At 44.1% G+C, this 15209-nt stretch overlaps 1 protein-coding gene across 1 annotated transcript; it reads left to right on the top strand.

Annotated features, from left to right (window-relative positions):
• The first annotated feature begins 202 nt into the window (after positions 1-202).
• Positions 203-12917, top strand: LOC121854353. The gene is made up of 5 exons (XM_042348971.1): positions 203-784; positions 1369-1483; positions 2860-3143; positions 10018-10138; positions 10290-12917. The coding sequence occupies exons 1-5, from the start codon at positions 228-230 to the stop codon at positions 10446-10448; spliced, it is 1236 nt and encodes a 411-aa protein (XP_042204905.1). The 5' UTR covers positions 203-227; the 3' UTR covers positions 10449-12917.
• Positions 12918-15209: the final 2292 nt, after the last annotated feature.

Raw genomic sequence — 15209 nt, forward strand, 5'->3', positions numbered from 1 at the left:
AACTTTTTGAGCCTTTGAATTTCTGTATATTAAGGAAAATTTGGGAAAACCTAAAAAAAAATTGGTCATAGGAATTTGTTATTAAATTATGTTTGTTATTTTTTATCAGACAGGAACATTAATCATTTTTCTCTCTTTTCCAGACGGACGGTGGGACGGTGGGACGGTGGGACGGTGGGACGGAGGGACGGTGGGACGGAGGGACGGTGGGACGGAGGGACGGCAGCATGTACAGCAGCAGCAATAGCAGCAGCAACAGCAGCATTCCCAGCAAGATCAGTAGTCCTAGCAACTGCAGCGTGCCTAGCAAAACTAACAGTCCTAGCAACACTGGTCTTCCTAGTTATAGTGGTGTCCCTAGCAGGACTAATAGCCACATCAACAGTGGCCTTCCTAGCAAGACAGGCAGTCCTAGCTACAGTGGCCTTCCTAGCAAGACAGGCAGTCCTAGCTACAGTGGCCTTTCTAGCAAGACAGGTAGTCCTAGCTACAGTGGCCTTCCTAGCAAGACAGGCAGTCCTAGCTACAGTGGCCTTCCTAGCAAGACAGGTAGTCCTAGCTACAGTGGCCTTCCTAGCAAGACAGGTAGTCCTAGCTACAGTGGCCTCCCCAGCAGGTACGCCCACTACCCCTCCAAGAACGACTCCAACAACAACATGAACAGTCCCGGTGCCTCCGTTAAGCCCCCTGCCAGTGTAGTCAACAGCAGCCCCTACGACCATCAGCTGCTGGAGCGACTTGTACCACGACACATCACCACCGAACACGTCGTATTCAGCCACAAGTGAGAGAGAGAGAGAGAGAGAGAGAGAGAGAGAGAGAGAGAGAGAGAGAGAGGTGTGATAAAACAATGTATTGGTCTATAATTTTTCTGGTATATATTCATTCTGGCCAATGTAGTGTATCCTTATATCTCACCTCTCACCTCCCTTACCTCACTTCTCATCTCTCACCTTCCTTACCTCACCTCTTACCCCTCACTCCTCGCATTCCTTACCTCACCCCTCACCAAATGTCAAAATATTCACTCTTTCCTCACCTCTCCCATTTCCTCCTCAATCAACGCACTCTCCCTCCTCTCGTTCCTCCCACATACACACTCTCCCTCCTCCCGTTCCTCCCACATACACACTATCCCTCCTCCAGTTCCTCCCACACACACACACACACACTCTCCTTCCTCCCGTCTCCTCACCTCTTACCCACACTCTCCCACACCACCTCTCATCCACACTCTCTCCCACACTCACCCACACACTCTCCCACACACTTTCCCACACCACCTCTCATCCACACTCTCCCACACTCACCCACACTCTCTCCCACACACTCTTCTACACCACCTCTCACCCACACTCTCTCTCACAGGACGAAGGTTGGAGGTCGATCCCTGTACTTCTTCAGCCCAGCGTCCAGAGGCGGCCTGACCAAGCCTGTCTTTACAACCAGAGAGAAGTTGACGCCTTTACTTGACGGTTCTGCGGTATGTTGTGTCTGTCTTTTGTCTATATTTCTCTCTCTCTCTCTCTCTCTCTCTCTCTCTCTCTCTCTCTCTCTCTCTCTCTCTCTCTCTCTCTCTCTCTCTCTCTCTCTCTCTCCTTAGAATGCTTAAGAACTCAAGGACTCGTAAGAGGCGCGTCACCACGAGAAAGTCTACGGTGTCGCCCAACCACATTTCACTATCTCGACCTCAACACTCTGACTCCACGAGAAAATCTACGGTGGCGCCCACCCACTTTTCACTATCTTGACCTCAACACTCAAATTAACTGTACTTTTTTTTTCAGGGGATTAGTCCACTCGGGCACAGGTCTCTGACCCACATCGGGCCTGGGTGGCGAAAATTTAGTAGTAATAATAATAATAATAATAATAATAATAATAATAATAATAATAATAATAATAATAATAATAAATTAAAAAATATTCAATAGTGAGAAACAATATATGTATGTTGTGTTGTCAGTAGTAAGAGAAACAATTGAGACCCTGCAATTGTGTGTAAATGAGGCAGGAAGTCAGATCAGCAACCTGGGACTTGGTCACAATTTTTTTGATGCCATATAGCAGCAGGGTCTACCATTAGACAACACATTATGCTTCCAATATCTTCCCAGGTGGTAGTACCTCCCTGTCCACTACCTAATCTAAGAACATAAGAATGGAGGAACCTGCAGTGTGCTCACTATTGGCCCATACTAAGCAGTCCTGTTTACACCCAACCCCTATCGCTCATATATTCATCCAACCTATATTTGAAGCTACCCAGTGTATTCGAGTTAATGATGATGTTTGGTAACTTGTTCCACTCGTCCACTACTCTATTTCCAAACCATTGTTTACCCATTTCGCGCCTAAATCTAAATTTGTCTAATTTAAAACCATTCCTACGATTCTCTCCTGGTTGGATAGTTTAAGTACCTTTGTATTATCACCTTTGTTTAGCCCTGACTTCCATTTATACACCTCTATCATATCGCCCCTCACTTTACGTCTCTCGAAGGAGTGCAAATTAAGATGCTTTAATCTGTCTCTGTACCCAAGGTTCCTAATGCCCGGGATTAGTCTTGTTATCCACCTCTGTATGGTCTCTAACCTGACTTAGCTTACCTAACAGGAAGCCAGTGTAAGTACAATGACTCCTTACTTATCTATCTGTAAACATAAAGACGATGTCTCCCTTCACACACACACATATAGTGAAGATATGAGAGAGCTGATTTAAGGTGAGGCATAACAATTAGTGTTTAATGTGGTGTTTTACTCACTCACCAGCCCTCCACCACCCCTCCACCAGCCCTCCACCAGCCCTCCACCTCCCCTCCACCCGGTGCTGACGTGTTCTCACCTCTACACTAGGATGACGAAGACGAGGCGGACGACGTGTACCACGGGGGGTCACCAGGTCGTCGTAGCAGCAGCGCCATGGGGATGGGGTCAGCAGGTCGTCGTGGTGCTCGCCGTCGGGAGGAGCTGAGTCCTGGGGTAGTGTGCACCATCAAGCGGGTGCACCTGGGGGACCCTGCCTGTGACCTGGGGGTGAGCGTGTGGCGGGGACGAGGCCCTAAGAGGGGCCTCCAGGGGCCCCAGAGACCCCCAGTAGGGACAGGCCCCGCGCTGCTGGTGGAGACGCCGGACAGTGGGTGAGTATCAAGGTTTTGACACTCCTGCCTGACATGCAACGCCAGTACGAGCAATCAGGTACGCCTGGTGTTCCCTTCAGTTCTGGCTTTGCGGTATAAACAGTAACACCATAGATTGAATGAGCGCCAGTGCAGGCAGAAGACGGGAGAACATATATCTACTCCAGACAGTGATCCATATGCCTTATGCTCGCCTGGCGCTCCTGTATGCCTGGCGTAAAGAGGATCTTTTCTATGGTTGTGTTATATAAAGACAATTATCTTTGTATGCGAAGTGTCCGTGTGTGTGTGTGTGTGTGTGTGTGTGTCAGGGAGAAAATAATGAGGTAATAACACAGGTAAGCGCCACATCAGCTGACCAGAAAAACAATAACAACAAAATCAACATAATTATGACATCACACCAATTTCTTCACTATTCCGTTTTACTGAATTTACCTCCAATACATCACTTAACATTCATACTTCCCCATTCGTGTATAAAGACAAACAGTGAAGACATAAAGAGGAGGTGAGCCGGTGAGGGGAGGGGTAGGAGTAGGAGGTGAGCCGGTGGGGGAAGAGGGAGGGGTCAGGGTAGGGGGTGAGGGGGAGAGGGTGGGGTAGGAGCATCATACGTTGCCATGGTGACTACTATTACAGCCTAAAATTGAAACCTGATTGGTCCAATAGGTCAGGTGGCTCCCAGCTGACTAACTCTAACCTACTGTAGCCTATTGACTCTAATGTTGAGAGAGAGAGAGAGAGAGAGAGAGAGAGAGAGAGAGACTTATCTACCTCACCCACTCAATCAGATCTTCCTCTCCTTCACAATACAGTACAGGTAAATAGCACCAACATCTCTCCTCCCTCACCACATGCTCTTCTCACCTGAACTCTCGCTTACTGATTACCCCCACACCTGCCTTAATCACCTGGCAACGACCTGGGGCTTTATGGGGAGGTCCTCTGGCCGTCCCTTGATAACGTCCGCCGTCTCTGATTATAATCTTGGGCAGGAAGGAATCTCAAGATGGGACGGGAGAACAGGCTATACTAGGAAGGGAATTTTATCCTGATGGGTGTGTCCTGATGGGTGAAGTCCTGATGGGTGAAGTCCTGATGGGTGTTGTCCTGATGGGTGTTGTCCTGATGGGTGTGTCCTGATGGGTGTCCTGATGGGTGTGTCCTGATGGGTGTGTCCTGATGGGTGTTGTCCTGATGGGTGTGTCCTGATGGGTGTGTCCTGATGGGTGAAGTCCTGATGGGTGAAGTCCTGATGGGTGTTGTCCTGATGGGTGTTGTCCTGATGGGTGTGTCCTGATGGGTGTTGTCCTGATGGGTGTGTCCTGATGGGTGTGTCCTGATGGGTGTGTCCTGACAGGTGTCCTATTTTGGGAGTATCCTATTACGGTGATGCCCTATTATAAGAGACATCCTTAACCCTGAATTCACATTAATAGGATTCCCATTTATACCATATCCATAAATACGTACTAGGTATATTAACTGGATGTCCATTAATAAGTCATCCTCAAATAGGGTTGTGTGTACCTTTGGTGTCCTCGCCGCTAATTGGCTTCCGTCTGATATGGCCTGACAGATTATACCTTACATAAATAATATAGATAATAAACTTGACTACGCCTGAATAGAATAATATATGCAATCTATTTTTTTTAATCATAGGGCAGAGAGATGTTTAGGTGAGGATAGAGAGGTAGTTTGGATAGGCGGGGATAGAAGGTGGAGTAAGGATAGATGAAGATAGATTATTATGGTCTTGGTGCCTTATTACTCTGAGACGAGGCCCTTTTGGACACAATCCTACCGACTAAAGGGGGAAGGGGAGGGAAGGAAGGAAGGAAGGAAGGGAGGGAAGGAAGTAAGGAAGGGAGGGAAGAAAGGAAGGAATTAAGGAAGGGGGGAGGGAGGGAAGGGGGATCTTGCTCTACAGTCACCATCACCTACAAGGCCCCCCATCACCCCCATACACCCTCCCATCACCTACGAAGCTCCCCCCCCCCACCTCGCCCGGCTCAGGAGGTTCATATTTACCAAGGTGGTGACAAAATCCTTAATCACTTTGTGTGGCCTCCCATTCTTCCCCTTCTTCCCCCTGTCTCATCTCTTGTCTCCCCATTTTTATCTCCCCGTTTCTCTTTTTATCTCCCTGCTCGGGGGGTTTTAAAGGTCTTCTCCCGGGAGGCAATTAATATATTTCCATCTTTGGACCCAAATACTGAAAAATTTAATTAAAGTTCTCTAAATTGAATCTATGATATTGGCACAGCACTGGAGATGTAAACAAGAGGAGGACGGTACGTAAAGTTTCGTGCATTTTTATAGGATAACGTACGTACGTCTTAGGCTATTTACGTACCTTTTAATCTACGAATTGACAAAACACGAGGAACAGACAGTAAGCCTTCGTACATAGAAACACGTGCGTCGTTACTGATTTTCCTACCATTAAATACACGACAATGGACATTCACCCGAGACGTTTACAACACAAGTACCGATGAAAAACTCCGTACTAGCGATGACATATCTCGCCTCAATGCCCAGTTTTCGCGCCACTGGGAGTTTCCTATCTTACGCTGCAAGCATAAAAAGGTTTCTCTTGTCTCGAATGAGGTTTCACATCACAAAGAAATGCTTTCGTTTTTCTCTGGTAAAAATACTGGTGTTTGGTGTTTGGGAGCGTGTGTTTTGATTCTGAAGGGATATCGGTTTTTTAGGGTGATGGTTTAATCTTGTGAGGGTTCTGGTTTAATAAGGTGATTGTTTAACTCTAAGTTTTTATGGGTTAACCCTCTGGAAGTAATGGTTAACACTTAAATGAATATACAGGTTTAACTCTGTAAAGGTTTGTTTAGGACAATGGTTTAATAGGATGATATTTTAACTTTTTCAGTACGATGTTTTACAGGTTTAGATGAATCAATATGAAACTTGTTAAACATCATCACTACTATTCAAAATACGTTTATGTTTTATTTTAGGGAAGTAATTTAAGGTCAGGGTCACTTACTGTCAACTACCCTTCACTCGACTGTCTTTTACGCAATGATGTAGAAGACAGGAAAATGGCCGACCTACGGCTATCTTTCCTCCCTAGTGGGCCGTGGGTGAGTGTTGACAGAGACTCACCAGGAAAGGAGACGATTCCTCAGAGAAGGGATTTTAGTACACACACACACACACACACAAGAATATTCAAAACATTCAATAACTTACAGACATATAAAGGATTGCCAGGAGTTATTGGGTCGTAGGTGAAGGGATGCAGAGGCGGGATTATTTTCTTTCCCTGGTAATGATCGTTTTATTATGGATGATGGCTGGTCACTTGTCCAGGCGCCCAGCTGAGAGCCCACGTGGACGGTGGTCAGCTGGTCGTGAGGTAAACACCGCCTTGCCTGACGTAAGAGACCAAGACTCGATGTTACGAGTACATTAGTAGCTAAGTCCTGATGGGCCCCAGTGGTAATGGTTAGCTGAAAGCTGGGTCTTATTGGTACTGGGCCTATTAAGGCTGGGGCTCATCGGGATTGGTGCCATTCACTACTGGGACCCGCAAAGACTAGGACTCATTAGTACTGCGGCCCACTAGTACTGGGGTCCACAAGGACTAGGGCCCACAAGGGCTAGGGCCGAGTAGTAATGGGGCTCACTAGTACTGGGGCCCACTAGTACTGGGGCCCACAAGGACTGAGACCCATTAGTACTGGGGCCCACTAGTACTGGGGCCCACTAGTACTAGGGCCCCACAAGGACTGAGACCCATTAGTACTGGGGCCCACGAGTACTGTGGCCCACTAGTACTGGGGCCCACAAGGACTGAGACCCACTAGTACTGGGGCCCACTAGTACTGGGGCCCACTAGTACTGGGGCCCACAAGGACTGAGACCCATTAGTACTGGGGCCCACGAGTACTGTGGCCCACTAGTACTGGGGCCCACAAGGACTGGGGTCCATTCGACACAGAACCGAAACCAAAATATTCCAAATTTATACAGCAAAATCAGGAACCATTTTTCAGAACTCATTAAATCTAACCTTCCATGACCTCTCGCACACCGGTGATCACACCTCATTACCTGTATTAATTAGTAGGTAATTAACTAGTCAGTCCGCTGATAAAGTTAATTAGTAATTTTATTAAAGGTTGCATCAAGATATTTGGTGATTCCTGTAAAGATTATATTTTTGATATTTTTGCCCTTTACGGTATTATTGGGTACGTCTGTCTGTCTCTCTCTCTATGAATTTTTCTGTTTCGTTTTCTCTTTATCTTTTCTGTATATCTATTCCTCTCTGATATTATCTCTCTCTCTCTCTCTCTCTCTCTCTCTCTCTCTCTCTCTCTCTCTCTCTCTCTCTCTCTCTCTCTCAATCACTCTATCCGTATGTATATATAGTGTCGCTAGTCTCAAGGCCCCACCTCCATTACCACCTTCCCAAGTACTAAAAAGACCAGATGTTACGGTGAATTTCCTCCACCTTTAAAGCAACACCAGGCTTTTCTCCCTCTAGGGATATCTGGTCACTAGCGAAGACCTAACATGTTGTAGAGTAAAGGTGAATTGAATTTTACCTCGAGAATTCCCCGGTGCTGCTGTTAAAAGACTCTCTGAAGCGTATTTTGGGGATTTGGCTTTGCACTTCTTTCCCCTTCCCCTTCCCTTCCCCGCCCCCTTCCCCTTATCCTCTTCTCCACCTTGTTCTTCTTCTACCCCTATTCTTATCCTCCTCTCTCTCCCTTTTTCCCATTTCTTACTTTATCTTTCCCCCCTCCCTATTTCCTCCTTTCCCCAACCCTCATCCCTTAGTCTACTATATTTTCCCCTCCCTCTCTCTTTCATATCCCTTCTCCTTTCCTTTACCTCCTCCTCCTCATCTCCTTACTTCCTCTTCCCCCTCCTCATCCCCATCTCCACTTCCCCTCCCCCACTTTATCTTCCCCTTCCTCACTTCCCCCTATGCGACACAGCCCTCCCCCACCACCACGATTCTGAGGTTATGAAAAAGTTTACAGAAATATCGCGACACTTAAATTTCGACAGCGTTTATTCACTAATTTTATGAAGGTATTTGAGAGTGTTTTGGAAAGGTGTCGAACTTTTAATCATAGAGAGGCCAGGCATAAATATGAACGATGAAAAAATATATAAGCAATTATATCTTGCCATTTATTTTTCTCGATAATGTGATCTTTATTTAAAATAGGTTTTTGTATGAGTATTTTTTTATTCAAATTTAAAATAACTAAATGTATAAACGAATTAGATTGATAAAAAAGGAACAAGCAGAGTAAATAATAAATATAGAAATGTAAACTACAATATATAGTTATACACGAATAAACAGATACAATATTCAGTTACATCTTAAAAAAAAAAAAAAAATACCGCTAGCACTTTCCTTTCAACCACAACAAAGTCATCTTAAGGAGTACCTCAGCCTTAGGGACCTCAGGAGGTAAAGGAGAGAGAGGCCACCCTGTACGCAAGCTCACCCCTCCAACCACCTCCTGGCTCACACTGATCACTGCGCCCGCCTCTCACACTACACGCCACTAAGAGACACACCGTTACTCTGGTCATGATCACACAGCCCGGCCCTAACAATACCTCATACGAAGCCTTTGATGTGTGCTGAAGAAGACCCTGCCCTTTGTTGTGGGATGGAGGAAAGGATGGAGCGACTTAGAGAGGGAGGAAGGAAGGGAGGGAGGAAGGAAGAGAGGGAGGGAGGAAGAGAGGAAAGGAGGGAGGGAGGGAGGGAGGGAAGGAGGGAGGAAGGGAGGGAGGAAGGGAGGGAGGAAGGAAGGAAGGAATGGAGAGAGAAAGAGAGGGAGGGAGGAAGAGAGGGATGAAATAAGGGAGAGAAGAAAGGAGGAAGGAAGGGAGGGAAGAAAGAGAGTGAAGAAAGAAAGAAGAAAGGGAGGAAGAGATGGAGGATGGGAAGGAGGGAGAAAGAGAGGAAGGAAGAGAAGAAGGGAAGGAGGAATGAAGGAAGAAGGAAGGAAGGAATCACACAGAGAAGAACACCAATCGCATGAAACAAGTATGAGCAGTTTAACCTCTGTCTCCCCTTAACCTTCTCCAATCACCGCATCGTTTTCTTTCATCACGTTAAGGCTTGTAACAGTGACGTTTAAGGGGGAGACTATAGTATTTCATCCATGTAAACAAAAACATGATCGGAGGGAAGAATTAGTAAGATTGACGCCAAAGCTTAGTCATCGATGCCCCTCAAGTTATATATTTCTATCTCGTGTTTCATTTGTTTTTCTTTCTTCGCATAAACAACAACCTTATTAAAGTTGGGAGGAAAACAAGTTCACTTAAAATAAATTACTTCTCGGTAATTTGTTCTTCGAAAACATCTCCCTAGGTCCGTCTCCCTCCCTCACAAGGTCGAGTCCATCAAACAAGAGGAAATTAATCGAAATGCTGTTTGTTGACGATTTAACGGCTTCCATCTCCCACCCCCCCCCACCCTCTTTCTTTCCTCCCACTCTTTGTCCCCGCCCCTGCCTCTCCTTCCCTCCACCTTCTCCCCTGCCTTTCCCCCTCCTCTTCTTTCCTCACTCCTCCCCCTTCTCCCCCTCCCTCCCATTACGTATCTACCTCTTTGTTTGACACCCAGCCCACTCGCTTGACCCCCCCTATCATCCACTCCATTCAGCTCACCCCTCTCTCAGGCACAATTATAAGTTTATTGTACTCTATGAAATTCGTAAACCCAACCCGATGTCACTAGAGATATTAAATAACCTCTAAACTTACTTAATGACTTAAAAGAAACATTAAAAGACTTCTAAAAACAGATCAATATTCACACAGTACTGGAACACACATCATCAGTCCTCCTGTGTTTCAGACGAGTTGGGGACGGCATGGCGATAGCGGCGGGATACACGGGCGAGGTGATGTATCTTCTGCCTTACACTATCCTGGGCCGCACTGATCTAGAGCCACGAGCCACGGAGATACTTGTACAGGTAAGTCAGCCAAGTAGTCATGGAGGTAAGATAGGCTATATTAACCTAACCTAACCTGAATTAACCTAACCTAACACACATAACATAAACAAGTATTTCTTACATATATTATTGTTAATGTTTTATTGATGTACCATATTATGTGTTTCAGGACGCCATGTTGTCGTGTGTGAGTGAGTCAGTGGTGTGGTTCGTGGTGAAGAGCTTTACTAGGAGGAAGGTCATCACCAACACCCGCCAACTCTCCCACCAGAAACTGAACATCGGCAAGCTCAACCTACGATCGTCTGACATGAAGAAGTCGTCTTGATGATCACCTGTAGTTATTATCTAGTTTATCTGTGTGTGTGTGTGTGTGTTTGTGTGTGTGTGTGTGTGTGTGTGTGTGTGTGTATGTATGTATGTATGTATGTATGTATGTATGTATGTATGTGTGTGTGTTGTTTTGGTCGTAACCCATTTGGAGACTCGACCAATGGTGTAAGGTTATAGTGCCCAAGTTTATCTCTGTAATAAAGATATTTGCAAAGTTTACTGTATGATAAATGTTCTTAATGTCACTGTTTGTATGGCAGTATAATTAAAACACACAACTGTTCTTGTGGCGCAAGCCTTGACGTCAGAGGTGGTGTGGGATGACTACTTAAGTGAGTCCGTGTTAAGACGCGGGTTGTTTCTTAATGCATAGGATTTGTTTCACGTAATAGATAGATAGATACTTTGTAAAGTCGCCATGCAAGTTTACATTTGTTCAGCACATACAGTTGCCTCAAAGAATTCCTTTACCCCCTGTGGTGATGTTGGCGTACATGTGGCAGTGTTGCATTACTAGAGCAAACTTATGAATGAATCCCTAATAGTCTTGAAACAATGAAGCTGATTGGTGGAATAGATTCCTAGACGTGATTTACCTTGTCAATAATGATAAATAGATATATACAAATTTTGGATAACTGTGCAACATGTTTATAGACCACAATTCAGGTTCTTATAAAACAAAACAAAAATTATATATATTCTCAAGATAATGCCTGAGAGAGAGAGAGATTTTGTTTCCCTTTGGCCGGTGGAGGGAGGCAATGGTGCTGATGGTGAGCTTGTCGCGAGGCCATGGAGGTGGTGTTGAGGTTAGAGTGAACATTGGTTGTGACTAGGTTATACACTGAACTTGGTTGAGCGAAAGTTTCAAGTGTAAAGGCAGATTAAGATTCATTCATATTTATTTTCTGGACAATAAGGAAAATACCAACTTTGAGTGTAGTACAGTAGTTTGTGACGAGTAACCTTGTCTGGTGTTTGGTAGTATTTAATGATGTATTTTTTATTCCAATCAGTCGGTGTTTAAGTAATTATTTTTATCAAGTCTCTGAAGGAAAATATAAAACTGGTGATCATTCCACAAAATATTGCAAGAAATAATGGCAACTTCCCCCTTAACCCTGACTCATGCGCTATGGTGCTGTCTGGTGATGCTGTACCGGATTAAATATTTGATGAAGGTCATAACACCTGAGTTAATTATAATTCAGGAGGGAAATGTATTCAAAATGCATATGGGTGAATAATATATCTATGTTGGGTGTTATTTTTTATTTATTTTTTCTTAGTAATGGCAGCTCGTGACACATCAAGTTGTTTGTGCCTTTTATATCGTCAAATGTTCAGTAGATGAAGTACAGTACCCGGTATATTGTATTGTGCTCTCGTGGGCCACAGCAGTGATGTATGACGGTATGGTATAATACAGTACAGTACCTGTAGTTATATTAAGGACCAGCTGGCCCGGCTTAACATGTCATTAAAACTCGGAATGAGAAAGGGTCTTATCCTTTCTCCAGTTGCAGGCTTGGCACATTCTTACCGTGCACCTCTTTGGTAGTCTGCAACTGTTCTGAAACTCCAAAACAACCTGAAAAGATTTGTATTATTTTTAAATAGTTTGTTGCATAACCCACACGAAGAAAGCTTAGTGTTTTGAGTGTGTCTGCTTGGTTTTTGGTGTTAGGGTCCATGAATAGTTAGGAACTGATATCTTTTGGGGAAATTTTAGAAATGTTAACTTTATGGTTGCTACGTTATTACTGAAGTTAGCAACCAATTGGATGGTACCAGGACATTTCATCACCGGACAATTCATCACCGGTTCCGTAAAAACCTAACCTAACCTAACCATGACTTTATCACCTCCAAAATAAAGACATTATTATCCAAATTTAATGTATACGTAACACGGTGTGTATTCAATAGACTGGTCACGAATTGTCTGGTGACGAGATGTCCGCCTACCCCTACTGGATACAAGGCCTGGACTCCTTCCTTGTACATTAGCCTTTGAACACTCAGCAATAATATTAGTACAGTACACTAAAAATGTGCTCGTAGGTAGTGGAACAACCCTTAGGTGGACTAGCAGCCTGTCAAGGGATTAGGTTAACCCACTAGTTGCTGAATGCAGAGAACCATGTCTTCAGTCTAAGTTGATAATCATTGTATGTGTACATTAGTTAAATAAAGTAGTAGGGAAAGCCAAGTAACTTAGCACATTTCCACATAAAGGTACAGGTAGTACAGTTATTAGTTATCTGACCATAGTTATCAAGAGTTTGTTAAGAGCTTAAGAAGTGTGGAGGGAAGAGGAGAAACAAAAATAAATAAACACAGTAATTTGTTTCAGATTATTTATGTTATACAGCCGCTGGGTTAGATTAGAAAACAGTACTGACGGGGAGGTTTGGCTCGGTAGGTTGGCTGTGTATTGATTAAAACTTATCTAACTTGACAATATTATTTGCCTATCTATCTCCTATCCCTTTTATTTGTCTTTGTCATCACATACAGAACACTGGCACAGGCTCAGATACATTCAGGAGCCAGTGCATGCTCAGTACCTGCCAACAGTGCCTAACAGAGACGTGACCGATCGCCCAAGCGGGTAACGAGCCGATCAGTGGTGAAGAGGATAAAAGTATACGCACTGTAGACTGTAGTACAGTACAGTATTAACCTTCTTTACATAGTCTTGAAATCTTAAGTACAGTATGATCACTGGAGACACTGCCTTTAGTGTAAATTTGCAAAGGATTTGGTCTTGCCTTCTGGGTAATACTTTTCATTTTAATGGCAAACCAGTATATGAAATTTAGTCTTTTTTTTTGCCATACATCTCATTGAACAGTGATTCTGTACCACCTTGCATAGAGTGACAGATAATATAGGATATGATGATTGTTAATACTCTGTCATAACTTATACCATTGGTAATTTGAATGATACAGAGGAGGTACTATGCTATTTATATCTGTAGCAGAGAACACTACACAGTATGCTGTCATCAGCTCATAGCACTTTATAATCCCGGCAGCGGCGTTTCTACACATACTTGGTCTTCAGTCTCACCTCCTATAAGGATAACTAGTCCATTACTATTAATTGCTTATTGATACTGTTAGTTAAAAGTTCCTGTTGACCCTGCTATAGACTACAACAGTTTTAGTACTGTACTACATTAGTACTGCCATAAGCTCAATTTGTATCGTTGCCTCTCATAGTTTTCAGGGATCCCAGCCAAATTTGGTTAAAAGTCTACAGGTAATATATCGGTATTTTGGTTGATATACTGTACACTGTTGAAACTTTGTAGGAAAGAAACTTTATTCCAAAATACAGAAAATAGAATGACTGAAAGAAGATCCTGAGGCACTGATGCTGCTGGCATAAGGGTTAAGGAATCTACTGGGAACAAGCCTCTCGGATTTTGTCAGCTGTCCATAGTCAAATTGACTCAATATTTATTAACACAGTGATTGGATAAGATGCATCTTAGATTCACTCAGACAAAGCAGAACTGCAATTTATTTCTTAAGTCATCAAACACTTCAAGAACTTATTACCTCATTAAATACCTCCAAATACTTATTACTTCAATCGACAATTGTGGTATTGTCACTCTGCCAAATGATATTCAGTACTGGGTATACACCAGATATCACTGGACCCTCAGGTCTTACCTTACCAAGTAGCAAATTAACTCTTCACTTCTTGGTTATATCATTATACTCTCAGATTATCATTTCATGGTCACTACCAATGAATACATAGCACAATGAACAACTCCACAATTATCTCAACATACAATACCTCCTGTTAATTCACAAGGAACGACATGGCACTTTTAACTCTCATTCAGTGGTTCAATACTTAACCTGGGATACTATATTTCGGCTAGTTATCCCCCAAACAAGATATTATAATACTTAGGCCTAAGTAACTGTGAGGAGTGCCCCAGGGTAACGCTGGTCTCTACAACAAATGAAGATCGCTGTTAGGGGTTGGTTGTAGACCGACACACGCTCAGGGAGTGGGCGCCTGATTTGCAGGAAACGGACTTCCCAGTTCAGTCCTGTCGAATTAACGGCATCGTCCAACCCGGTTACCGACCCACGTTAGCCGATGAGTATTCAGCTCGACACACTGGAGAGACGTTGAGGAAGTCACGAATGCGTGATTCTCCCTCGTGTAGAGGTATATACGTTGTCATGATCGTGATGACGGCTAACCTGAAAACCTTTAGGATTCATATTACGCTCAAACGTCCACAAAACCTTCTGAGTCCCCCAGTGGAAACGTCCCCCGTTTTCTCTGTTTCCCCGTCTTTGTCTTATGGGAACTTTGAATATAATCCACGGATTTAGTAGCAGACGCTGTATGCTGGGACCTGTTGCCATCCAACCCTTTGTAATCAATTTAATTTTGCTTTTGATAGCTGAGTCAGAGCATTGTTAGTGAAGATAATAGTAGAGAATGAAAATGAGTTCATAGTCTCAGTTTCAACGTCAGAGTGTACAGTGAATTAATTCATCGGAATAGAAGTTGGTGGACTCCCTGGTCTGTTTTGAGTGAGGGCCCCGCGGGCATTTCTACCGTTAGTGAGTGCCCGTCCCTTCATCCCTACAGGTTCCCTGACGCTGCCCCGTTTGTCTCCCGATCCCATTGTGATTCTTGAATCGCTCTACCATCCAACAACGGCCTCGGATGTATTAGATGTCCAGCCGGGATCATGTATGAGAAGATG

The sequence above is a fragment of the Homarus americanus genome, unplaced genomic scaffold (genome assembly GCF_018991925.1).
Source record: "Homarus americanus isolate GMGI-L3 unplaced genomic scaffold, GMGI_Hamer_2.0 scaffold54443, whole genome shotgun sequence".
In the NCBI taxonomy this organism is placed as follows: Eukaryota; Metazoa; Arthropoda; class Malacostraca; order Decapoda; family Nephropidae; genus Homarus; species Homarus americanus.

Excerpts from the sequence above, each read along its gene's own strand:
- LOC121854353 (XM_042348971.1), top strand. The coding sequence starts at position 228 with ATGTACAGCAGCAGCAATAGCAGCAGCAACAGCAGCATTCCCAGCAAG. Across the intron at positions 785-1,368 it reads CACGTCGTATTCAGCCACAA|GACGAAGGTTGGAGGTCGAT; the intron begins GTGAGAGAGAGA and ends TCTCTCTCACAG. Across the intron at positions 3,144-10,017 it reads GTGGAGACGCCGGACAGTGG|ACGAGTTGGGGACGGCATGG; the intron begins GTGAGTATCAAG and ends CCTGTGTTTCAG.